The sequence below is a fragment of the Elgaria multicarinata genome, chromosome 9 (assembly GCF_023053635.1).
Source record: "Elgaria multicarinata webbii isolate HBS135686 ecotype San Diego chromosome 9, rElgMul1.1.pri, whole genome shotgun sequence".
In the NCBI taxonomy this organism is placed as follows: domain Eukaryota; kingdom Metazoa; phylum Chordata; class Lepidosauria; order Squamata; family Anguidae; genus Elgaria; species Elgaria multicarinata.
Window position 1 is genome coordinate 5977115 of NC_086179.1, and position 12599 is coordinate 5989713.

Consider the following 12599-nt stretch of genomic DNA (forward strand, 5'->3'; position numbering starts at 1 on the left):
TGCCGCTGTCGCCACATGGGCAGTAGCGACAGCGGCAGGGCCAAGTAAACCCCACTTACCTTTTTTGCGGAGCTCCGGATCGAGGCGAAGGATCCGCCTTCACCTCGATCCGCTCTGCAACGCTCCGCAGCTCCCCCGATCCTCTTCACCTCCGCCTTAAGGGGAGGCGAAGCCCCCCGATCCGCTCCTGCTTCTCCGGTCTGAGAAGAAGCGGACCACATCCCTAGTCGACACTGACTGGCAGTAACTCTTCAGGGTCCCAAGCAGGACTCTACCCGGAGAAGCCAGGGACTGAGCCTGGGACCTTCTCCATCAAAGCAACAGCTCTACCACTGAGCTACAGCCCCTCTTAGTGCAGGATTGGAATTGTCCTACACTCACAGGTATTTATGGCCCATTGGAGATCTAACAGTAGTGCAGGATCCTAGATACAACCTACAGACTAAGTTTGCATATTCCTGACTTAATACACACAGATCCCGGACAAAAATCACAGTTCTGATAACTTCATGGCACAAACAAAACAAAAATCTGAACCAAGGATGTATTTACACTGTGTTCAAACTCTCTAGAAATCAATGAATTCTTCACTCTCTAACAATTTCCCCTACTCCTTTCTGACACTGATGATCCATCCCATAAAAGTAGATTTCCTATCTCAATGCCAGACTAATCTGCATGATACAGCATTTAAACAGGGAGGGACATGGCAGTAATAAAACTGCCAAAGTCCTGCCCTCCAGCCCAAAACAACATCAAGAACATATCAGATAAGGAACACCCTCTTGGGTCTTGGTTTTTGTTTTTTTGTTTTTTACAGTCGTGCGGATGATCAAATTTTGCTACTATTTATCAGAGTGCATTTCACTAGCTGTCTCCTTTTTACGAGCAGCTAGTAAAATTTTATGCCATACTCTGCATAATTTATGCTTTCTCAGATTATGCCCCTGCTTCCACCGGATCTTTTTATCTAGAAGGACAGAGGTTCATGGGGCCCCACCGGTCTACTTTGAGAGTTCTCAAAAAGCCCTTTGCCAGCATAATTTCCATTGCTGAACTTCTACCCATGCCCAGATGCACTGCCAATAAGCAACAAATGGAATGGGCGCTTCAAAGCGTCCGAACGATTTCCTGCCCCTCTCCACTTCTAAGCGGTGCTCCGAACATGATCGTATTCAAGAATTTCCCACAAATTCTGATACGTGGAACACAGAAGTTGGAGCCAACTCCCGAACACCCACCTAACCCAGAATAGCAAAACAGAAAAGGAGCTTCAATGAGGGGAAAATCCTAATTTCACATGCACATTGGTAGATTAATTGACTGGCTGATTTTTTAACTGATTGATTGATTGATTGATTGACTGGCTGATTGATTGATTGATTGATTGACTGACTGACTGACTGATTGATTGATTGACTGATTGATTGACTGGCTGATTGATTGACTGGCTGATTGGTAGATTGATTGACTGGCTGATTTTATACTCCGCCTTTCTGTCCCCCAAAAAATGGCATTCAAGGCAGCTGATAGGATGATAGTGTCAATGACTAATTAGGAAAGAGATCTTTTGGTTGCAAATGGCAAACTCACTCAAAAATATCAAATCAGCTGAAATGGCAGTGAGAAGGACAGAATCCATGCTACAGATTATTAGAAAAGGGGATGGAAATGATACAGCGACATTATGCCTTATGTCAATCTAAAGCATTTATTTATTTATTTATTTATTTATAATATTTATATACCGCTTCAATTTCCTCATTGAAAATTTCAGAGCAGTGTACAAGATAAAATAAAATAAAAACAGAATAAAACACTTTAAAATAGATTTTTAAAAGAAGAAAAATGTACAGTAAACTGTGGCTAGTCATTAAGGAAAGGCTTTCTGGAATAATGATGTTTTCAGGAGGTGCCGAAAGGAATACAAAGTTGGCGCCTGCCTGACCTCCAGAGGCAGGGAATTCTACAGGAAGGGGGCCACCACGCTGAAGGCTCTTCCCCTGGTGGACTCCAATCAGAGGATGGGTCTATGTGGAACCACCAGGAACATGCCCTCGGATGACCTCAATGACCAGGCAGGTTGGTAAGGGAGAAGGCGCTCTCTCAGGTATCCTGGTCCTAAGTTGTTTAGGGCTTTGTACACAAGTACAAGAACCTTAAACCTGGCCTGGTAGTTGTTGTTGTTGTTGTTATTATTATTTATTACATTTATATACCACCCAATAGCCGAAGCTCTTTAGGTAGCCAGTGCAGTTCCCTCAGCAGAGGAGTTACATGCTGGAAAGGGGGCTTTTGGTTTAGAAAAAAATGACTAAGGTGAGGACATTATAGAAGTTGATAAAATTATGCATCAAGAATTTCCTTCCTCTCTCACACTAGAACTCCAAAATGAAATGCATTGGCAGTAAATGCAGGTCAGACAAAACCAAGCCCTTCACACAACGCATAATATCAGGTTCTAGAGGGCAAACAGTAGCAGAAGGTTTTTGCCATTATACCCTGGCTTAGGGGCTTCTTGGAGGCATCTGGCTGGCTACTGCTGGGAACAGGATACTGGACTTAATGGACTTTTGATCTGTTCCAGCAGGATTCTTGTTGGGTTCTTCATCCTCTGCCGTTAGCTATCATGGATTTTCCTGCTACACATATGCAACTAATGATACCACAGTGCAAGGAACAGCGATCCACATATATGGTTGCCAGTAGCAACCATAAGTTTAAATGTGGTGACCAGCTAGGGAAGCCTTCAGGATATGACACCATAGAAGAAACAAACTCTCAAAACACTACCAAGAAAGGGTGCCGGGGCGGGTGGGTGGGCAGCAGAGAGTGCTTCTTTCAAAATGGTGACAGACAGCATCTTCTGCTGGGCCAGTGTCATTTTCATAGTTGGAGGGAACAGGTTGTTACACACAGACAACCTCCTATTTGCCCCCTTGTTGGGCAGCAAATGCAAAATCCTTGCTAGGGCACCAGCCAAGAGAGAAAGCCAGGCCAAGCGGCCCAGCCACCAAGTCCTTACTATAACCAGGGGTGCATTTATGTTTCACTAAACACACAAAATACCGATCTTCATCACACTTGGGAAAACACACTCCCTACCGTTGCTTCTCCGCTCCTGTTTTCGTTGCTCAGTTACTTCCTGTTTCAAAACAGGAAGTAAACAACGAGCACGAGGCCCATTCAGTCGGGCGTTCTAATCACGCTGCTTCTCCTGCACACAGCAGGAGAGAGCAGCAACTTCCGGTTTTAAAAGTACTTCAGACTTTGTTGTTTTTTTCTTGTGGTGCAAGGAAAGCCAGAAGGGATGGAAGGCGCGCAGGAGGCAGACAACGTCATATGAGGGACCTGCGAAAAATCAGTAAGTGCCCAGTAACCAGCACGCAATAAAACGCCCGTCGGATGGAGCCCACCATCTTCTCATTAGAAAATCTTAATTCCACAACCTGAATTATGCAAGCAAAACTCACTTTCCCCTGCTACTGCATCTCCACCTCACACATGCCTCCAATACATAGTTCAACAAATACAAAACGGGTTGGGTCTCCAATACACAAATTTGTACATCATATGTCACCAGCCTCTGTTGTACGGGCTGCACTGAAAACAGCCCTGGGGGAAAAATTAACTCTAACTCTAGCTAAGATGATGATGATGATGATGACGATGATTTATTGCATTTTTATACCGCCCAACAGCCGAAGCTCCCTGGGCGGTTCACAAAAACTAAAACCATTCAAAGAATAAAACAAACAGTATAAAAACATGATATAAAATACACATTAAAAACTGATTAAAAACATACCATACATTATTAAAATATCTTTAAAACATTAAAACATTTTTAAAACATTCTAAAATTTCACTGGATAGGCCTGCTGGAATAGATCAGTCTTTATTGCTTTTTTAAATTCTAAAAGACCGTCAAGTTGACTATTTCCTCCGGCAGGCCGTTCCACAGTCTGGGAACAGCAGAAGAGAAGGTCCTCTGGGTAACAGTTGTTACACTTCTCAGCCCAAAGGTCTCCCAGCCCCTCAAACAATCTTCAAAACCTATCTAGCTGGATAAAGCCATGCACAAGCATAACAAAAAGGGACATATGAAAATAACTGTTATTATTTCACAACTCACCACTGGAGTTTCCTGGAGTGCTGAACTGAGAGGAGTCCAGGAACTTACGAGGAGTGGTCAAGTTAGTTACATCGAGAAGAGGCACAGGAGAGACATCCTTCACAAGTGAACTGCAGTGAAAACAAATGGAACATAACTTGACACCTCTTCAGCCACAAAGCTCCATTATGCAAAGCTCCATTATGCATTATGTCATGAAGCAGCCACTTCAAGTAGCAGAATCTATTGGGGGTGCCATTTTCATGCCTCTAACCACACAACCACCATTAAAAAAATATGAAGGTGCATTGCTTGGAGTTTTCTTTCAAAGAAGCAACTAAGTTCTGCATAGCCTAAAACAGGGTTGTTGAACCTCTTCAGAATGAGGTCCAAATTCTATTTAGGAGAAGTTCTAAGGGGGCACATTTATTATTATTATTATTATTATTATTATTATTATTATTATTATTATATTTATTTGTATCCCGCCTTTTACCCAATACTGGGCCTCAAGGCAGCCTTACAAAATTTAAAACATATACATTTCAAACCTAGGAAAAGAAATATACAAAAAAATTACAATATTAAAACATAAACTTTACAAGTCCTTAACATAGATGGAGAACCAGATTATTCTCCAAAGGCCTGCTGGAACAAACAAGTTTTTGCCTGCTTCCAAAAGCCCATCAAGGAGGGAGCCAGTCTAGCTTCCCCAGGAAGAGAGTTCCAAAGCACAGGAGCAGCCACCGAGAAGGCCCTCTCCCGTGTTCCCACCAAGCAGGCCTGTGAAGACGGTGGGACTGAAAGAGGGGCTTCTCCAGAAGATCTCAAAGCATGGGCAGGCTCATAAGGGAGAATACAGTCTTTCAGATAACCTGGACCCGAGCATTACAGGGCTAGGCAGGCCTAAACACAAAAAGGCAAAGGGCGGGGGCAAAATACCAGCATATTTTAGGCGAAACTCTAACCCTAACCCTGGAGAACCTCTGATGGTTTATATTGACATTACTGGGCCAGGTAGGCCTAATATCTTATAAATGGCCCTACAAGCACTTCTGAAAGCCACCTGGGCTCTGAATTTTTGCGTAGCAAGTTAATGGTTAACCACCAGCTACAGACAACAAGCACCTATGGACAAACTCCAAAAATGCCTACATGACATCTAGAAAGAGGAAATTAGACTCATAGTAGCAGGCTCAACTTTTCCTCTGAGCAACCAAATGTTCACTCAGGATTGACTTAGTCTGCCCAGCACTTTCTAAAAGAATGTCTTTCTCATCATAAGAATGAGTCTTTCTTTATTGCATTAGAATCATCTTCAGACCAACCTTATTTTCCCTTTTTCTTTGTTCCGCTGTCCAACCCTACTAGTGGATTTGATGTAAAGATGGCGGTGCAGTTCATCTATCAGAACCAAATGCATATTCATCTTCTTGCTGTGAAGCTCCAATCTCAGATCGCTTAGTCCCTCCACTTGAAGGAGGGGTCCCTCTAGGGAATCAACTGCCGAGACCTGTGAAGAATATTTATGGTATGTTTTAACTACTTCTTAAAATTCCCACGGCCCAATGCTTCACTTAGCTTACAGTTTTTACCTAGGTCATACTATTATGACAACAGCATCAATGAGCATGAGATTTTCCAGAGTAACAAACCAGAAGACAGGTCCCTGCCCCAAGGAGCTGGTAATCTAGAAGAGCTGAGATGAGGACAGGAGGGTAATGAGAAGAATATGTGTTCAATTTGTTTACAGATACTTCGCCTAAGCTTCAGTAAGAGGCAAGGGCCAAGAAGCTACGTAAGTCAAAAGGCTTCACAGAAGAAGTGGTTTTTGAGGATGTAGTTGCCATGACACAGGCTCTGAACTGTTGAGTAGAATTTTACCCACAGAGGTTTAAATGATTGTAAAGGGTTAAAAGCTTTGTAATCATGTTTCTGGACTTGGCAAGATTGCAACCGGAGCGTGGAGGACGTGGCCTACGTGTCAGACATGGACAGAGGAGAATTGGCTAACAGACACTCCCTGCTCAAACTAAGCCCCACCACTTGAGGAGCCTGAGGCGAGGGAGAAAGGTGAGGGACAACCATCGCCTTTCTCCAAACTATGTGGAGAAAGGGGTTAAATTGGGAGGATTTCAGTAATAAATTAAAGTGCTGTGAATTATATGTATTGAGGTGAATTATTGTCAGAGTGGGTGTCAAATGTAAATAACTGCAGATGATAATTGCCAAACAGACACATGGAATTTTTGTGGTAGTTAAAACAAACTGATTAAAATTTTATTTTAAAAGTTCACAAGCTTTGTTTCGTAATAAAAGTTTTTTTAAAAAAACTTTTTAAAACCTCTCATCCAATCCTTTCACTCTTCTCATACACACTTTCCTTTCTCTCACACATTCACTCTTGAACTTTCTTTATTATCAGTATTGATTAATATACAGCAACTGACTATCAGCACACCACCCTCAAAAGACACCACTCTCTACACTGAACCTCAAATTCTCCAGAACTCAAGTACTCTACACACAGAGAGCTAACACACAGAGAGCTCAAAATCCCCCCAGTCATTCCCTTATATATCACTCCTCCCACTCCCAAGACATTCTGACTCCACCCACTCAGGTCAACATTCTTACAAATGTAAGAATTACATTTCAGACTTACAAATGCTAGACATGCATTAGGGCAGCGCTCCCCAACCTTTCTGGCACCAGGGACCGGTTTCGTGGAAGACAATTTTTCCACAGACCGGGGTGGTGGTGGTTTGAGGGGATGGTTTTGGGAAGCCCCCCCCGCTCCCCCACTCTAGCGTCCTGGCTTCGCTTCAGCTGGGTGGGCGCCCAGCTGAAGCGAAACCAGGACGCTGGGGCGGGTGGGCGGCTTCGGAACGGTGCACCCAGAAGTCACTCTCCCAGAGCAGCTTCTGACCGGGTGCACCGTTCCGAAGCTGCCCCACACCACTCCAGCATTCTGGCTTCGCTTCGGCTGGGCAGGCAAGATGGCGCCCCGTGCCCAGGTACGCTGGGGTGGGGGTGAGGGGGTGGGGTTGGTTGAAAGCAGCTCACCTGCGCGGCCCGGTTCCTAACAGGCCACGGACCGGTACCAGTCCGTGGCCCGGGAGTTGGGGAGCCCTACATTAGGGAACTGACTTGTGGGGTGTAACTATTCCCCTGCAGCACTGGAAATACTTCATCATGAAGCAATTAAAACAAAGGTGACCGGCAACAGAAAAGAAAATCTCATTTTGTAGGAATTCAATGTTCATGCCTTAAGAAATGCAAAAAAAGGTAAGCTGTAAGCATAAATAGCTTGTAGCAAATTAAACGGTATTTCATTTAATAATCCAAGGCGTCATTAGTATGAGAAATAAACTTCATTTTGACACACAGTTTTAAGTTCACTAAGAGTCATAGGCTTCAAGGATGATGGAAGCAGTTACCAAAATCTGGACTCAGAGGCATTTACCCAGGGACTCATTGCTTTAATAATGAGTTCTAAAAAGAGGTATTGAAGCTAAAGTCTGTCTTGAAACTGCCGGTTTTAACAAAAATACTTGCTCTATAATCCCAGACGTGTTGGGGTTGGCTGTGGTTACTCAGCCAGAAGTGAAAGTTGCAGATATTTCATCTACATATGCTCAGAGGGACAATTCATTACTTTATGTAACATGGAAATATATCCCAAAGCTGAGCCTGCCATGGAGAACAAGTCCTAGTTCAAACTAAGTTAGTACTAAGTGCTGGTACTAACATACAAAGCCCTAAACGGCTTGAGGCCAGGTTATTTGAAGGAACGCCTCCTCCCAGATGTACCTGCCCGGACCTTAAGATCATCCACAGGGGTCCTTCTCCGTGAGCCCCTGCCGAAGGAAGTGAGGCAGGTGGCTACTAGGAGGAGGGCCTTCTCTGCTGTGGCACCCTGGCTGTGGAATGAGCTCCCCAGAGAGGTCCGCCTGGCGCCTACACTGTATTCTTTTCGTCGCCAGCTGAAGACCTTTTTATTCTCTCAGTATTTTAACACCTAAATTTAAACTTTGCTGTTTTAATTCTGTATTTTAATCCTATATCAATTTCTGCTGTGTGGTTTTATCCTGGTTGTGCTTTTTATATTGGATTTGTATTTGGGTTTTTAGATTGTTGGATGTTTTATTGTGTTCTTAATGGTTTTAATTTTGGTGAACCGCCCAGAGAGCTTCGGCTATTGGGCGGCATAAAAATGTAATAAATAAATAAATAAATAAATATTTACCATAGACCAAGGAGTTCAACGATGCAAGAAGCTCTAACATCCTATGCTAGGACCAGGTTTTATTCAGGTTTCCAGTAGCCTTCAAGCCAGCCTCCTTTGGCCACAATACAAACTCTCTGAATTAGGGCAGACTTTAAACACAGGCATTCTTATTTATTTATTTATTTATTTATTTATTACATTTTTATACCGCCCAATAGCCGAAGCTCTCTGGGCGGTTCACAAAAATTAAAACCACAGTAAAACACCCAACAGGTTAAAACACAATTACGAAATACAGTATAAAAAGCGCAACCAGGATAAAACCACACAGCAAAGTTGATATAAGATTAAAATACAGAGTTAAAACAGTAAAATTTAAATCTAAGTTAAAATTAAGTGTTAAAATACTGAGTGAATAAAAAGGTCTTCAGCTGGCGACGAAAGCAGTACAGTGTAGGCGCCAGGCGGACCTCTCTGGGGAGCTCGTTCCACAACCGGGGTGCCACAGCAGAGAAAGCCCTCCTCCTAGTAGCCACGTGCCTCACTTCCTTTGGCAGGGGCTCATGGAGAAGGGCCCCTGTAGATGATCTTAAGGTCCGGGTAGGCTGGGAATGGGCTACTATAGTGTCTGAACTCCTTTACTTATTCATTCCTGCTTGTTCCTCCTAGTTGGGTTCAATTAAATTTACTGACAGTGATCCTGAGAATCCATGAGAACAAAACTCCGAGGCTCTGGAAGGTGAGAGTTAAACGGGGCTTGGAAGGGCGAGGGAGTTCCCAGGTCTGCCACCGAAGCTGTGGCTAATGTCGTTTTTCACTCTCTTCGCAAGGGTTTTGTCCCCCATTTGGTTTCCATGTTTTAAAGGAATGGCTCTGTACAAACACTAAACTATTATATCAACATAAAGCTCTCAAGCAAGCCTTGAGAAAAAGAAAACAGAAGAGTCAATCACTTACTGTAGTATTAAAAGGAGGGGTGAAGAAGCCAACGGAGCTTTAATTTTCTTCTTCGGTAGAAAACGCAGCCATCTTTTTTCTAAAAAAATTGCCTGTGTGACACTTCATATTTGCAGAGACACAAGCTGGGGAGTTATGGCCTTGGTAATGCCGCTTTTAGAGTGATTGAATTCTTGAGGTAAACAGCATAGCCAAGGTGCAACGTTCACAGGCTTCGCGCTTAAGAGCCAGAGTTACGCTTCGACAAACGCCGTTTAAACAGTCTTCGCACCCCCCTCCCCCGCGTATTTCATTCTTCATTACTATCCATTACCAAGACACTTATCTCTAAAGCAGAACAGTCCTACTGAGACAACATCCAAGGCCTGGAAAGAAAGCCAAGACCACTTCAGGAACCGAGGCCATCGTGACGAAGTTGACGGATCTAAATACGGCAATTTCTGAAGCCTACGATATTTCCACTCGTGTGGCCACCTAATTTATAGGCTTAAAAGGGCATCACGGTTCTATTCCTCCTAATTATCACGTGATGAAATCATGGCTAGTTATGCTTTTTTGTGAGTTTATCAAGATCTAGGAATCAGCTGTGGTATCCCATTTACAGTGCAGCAAGTTCTAAGAGATAAGGGAGAGGGCCTTTTCAGTGGTGGCCCCCCAATTATAGAATGATCTCCCCAATGAGGCTTGCCTGGCACCAACATTGTTATCTTTTCGGCGCCAGGTCAAGACCTTTCTCTTCTCCCAGGCATTTAACAGCATGTAACAACATATGCTAAGTTTGTTTTTAATGGACCCCAGAACTGTTCTTGATTAAATGGATACTGTTGTTTTTATATTTTTTGATGGTTTAAAATTGTGTACTTTTTAATGTTCACTGTTTTAACTTCTGTAAACCGCCCAGAGAGCTTCGGCTATGGGGCGGTATTTATTTATTTATTTATTACATTTCTATACCACCCAATAGCCGGAGCTCTCTGGGCGTTTGTTCAGTAAAATAAATAAATAAATAACTATCTGAGAGCAATCTGCTGTGCAAACACAGAGACATAAACTTCCAGGAAGAATACTTTTTAAAGTTTGTCCTTTCAGGATTCCCCGTTCTTCTACTCGAAATACCAAAAAGAATGTGCATTGAACTGCTTGTCCTGTGACGAGTTGAAACATACCGTTGGTTCCGGAGCAGCGAGGCCCTGCATGGGCTGTCAAGGGCGTGCTTTTGTTGGGCAAAACCGGAGCTGTTCCACTGAACGACCAGACGATCTGCTTAATCAGTCGCCCAGTTAGAAATCTACAGAATGCAGAGTCTCCATTTCTCTTGCTTTGCCTTCATTAAAACTTCATTAAAACTTCCCAGTTTCTCTTGCTTTGCCTTCTTTAAAAGATCCCTCCGAATAAAACTTTATTCGTGGAAGGGAGGGCAGGGGCTAGGAAGCACAGCAGGCTCCTTCCTAAGTTAGGACGAGAGAGTCACACCTCGAAAGCAAGGCATAGAAAATCCACAAGAACAGAAGAGAATGACATACACAGAGTGCCGGGCAATCAGTCTAGTATAGGAAAGGAGGAAATGGAATGATATTGGGACCCATAGAAGGAAAAACTCTGGGCCAGAACAGACAGGTCCATGGCAATAGAGAGAAAGAACCCACAAGTACCATGCAAAATCTTCTTTCTACAGACTGAAGATATATTTGTGACAGATTTGCAGCAACTGCCCATAGGAGGACATTTAAGAGTAACCTGACTAACTATATACAGCATGATGAAGCTAAAGCAGGATATTAATGTACTAAATAAATCAATGATCCAAAAAAAGACAAGGAATAGGTTTAAAATTAGAGGAAGGTAGATAACCAGCTTTGGAGATCTTTTAGAGCACTTGCCATGGTCACAGAGAGATGAATGATGTATCAGATTTAAGAACAGGACACACAGATGACCACACAGCTGGCTGAACAATTCCTGCCCTCCGCCAACACACGCAGCAGATAACCTTAACATAAAGTGGGGTGGGGGATGCAATGAGGTAAAACACAGATTGGTCTTTGGAAGAGCTGCAAGAGCTGTGGCTTTAGTAGAGTGAAATGTGATTATCCTAACCATTGGCTCAGTTGCTGTGGGTGTTATGGAATGTTTATAAACATTCCAACATTGTGAGAGCTTTAAAACTGAGCACACAAGGTCTAGGCATTGAGAGGGCTATGCACAACTTGTGAGAATGAGTTCAGCACAGGACAGATAGCACTATCAGTGTACATTTGTGATGTGGGGTATGTTGATGGTATGCATAAGAGTACATTTACATATGAGAAGTAGCAGTATGAATTAAAAGAGGGGGGAAAGTGAAGAAGGGATGGCTAGAAAGATATTCTAAAAATACAAGTCTGAAAATGTATGTGAGGGTCTAAACATGCTAAACATTAAGAAGTTATTTCTGACCGTAAGAGTAGATCAGCATTAGAAAAAGTCATAATGCTCTTATCAGGGTGATGATGTAACAAACTAAATTCTTCCTCATTGTAAGAACAGAGATTGAAAACTCTGTTTTCAACCATTTCCAGGGTCAATTTGAAGTTACTCTGTCTTAAAACATGGGGCTGCAAAAGGTGACACACCAAATCTTCCTTCCAACTCCGATTCTATACATCCCTTTATACAATCCAACTACCATTTTTTTCTCCAAGTCCTTTGAGGGGTTTAAACAACTGTGCAATTTTAAATTTAAAAAGGCAATCTAGTTTCTCTGGCAGATTTTTGTACTTTGTTTCTCCGTTATTCCCAAGATCATGAGCATTTCCTGTCCCTTTCTATGAGTTCCATTCGTTTACTCGGACAAAATTATAACCCCGTAAATCAGAGCTTGAGAAACAATCAAAATAACATCAGAGTTCCAGAAAATGTTTTCGCAGCTGCACTCTAGGAGAAATTGAAGTAGTTACAAATGAGATGTCTCATAACAGAAGCCTTAACAAATTAGCCTCATAATAAAATCTCTCAGAAGTCCCTGTGGCAGAAGGTGGCTTTTCATTATTATTATTTTTCTTATAGATGATGCTGGCTACAAATCTGACATCTTCCTGCTGAACTAAAATGCAAGTCATCACCAGTTATGAACCTTCCAGCCAGTATAGTAAAGACCTCTGTACCACAATGGCCAGCCGTATGTTAGCATCTGGAACACATGGGCACCAAACGGAAACTAGCTTGTACTAGCTCAGCCTTCCTCAACCTGGGGCGCTCCAGATGTGTTGGACTACAACTCCCAGAATACCCCAGCCAGCTCGGCTGGCTGGGGCATTA

General features: G+C 42.9%; 1 protein-coding gene across 2 annotated transcripts in view; it reads right to left on the reverse strand.

The window, feature by feature from the left end:
* EXOC4 (exocyst complex component 4) overlaps positions 1-12599 on the reverse strand; it is a 525908-nt gene that overhangs the window by 467721 nt on the left and 45588 nt on the right. The window contains exons 4-5 of one of the 2 annotated variants that reach the window (XM_063134612.1): positions 5443-5627; positions 4136-4245 (exon numbers count right to left, since the gene is read on the reverse strand). In XM_063134612.1, the coding sequence (XP_062990682.1) occupies positions 4136-4245; positions 5443-5627 (295 nt within the window). Of the gene's footprint in view, positions 1-4135; positions 4249-5442; positions 5628-12599 lie in introns of both variants that reach the window. The other variant, XM_063134611.1, reaches the window with a different exon arrangement.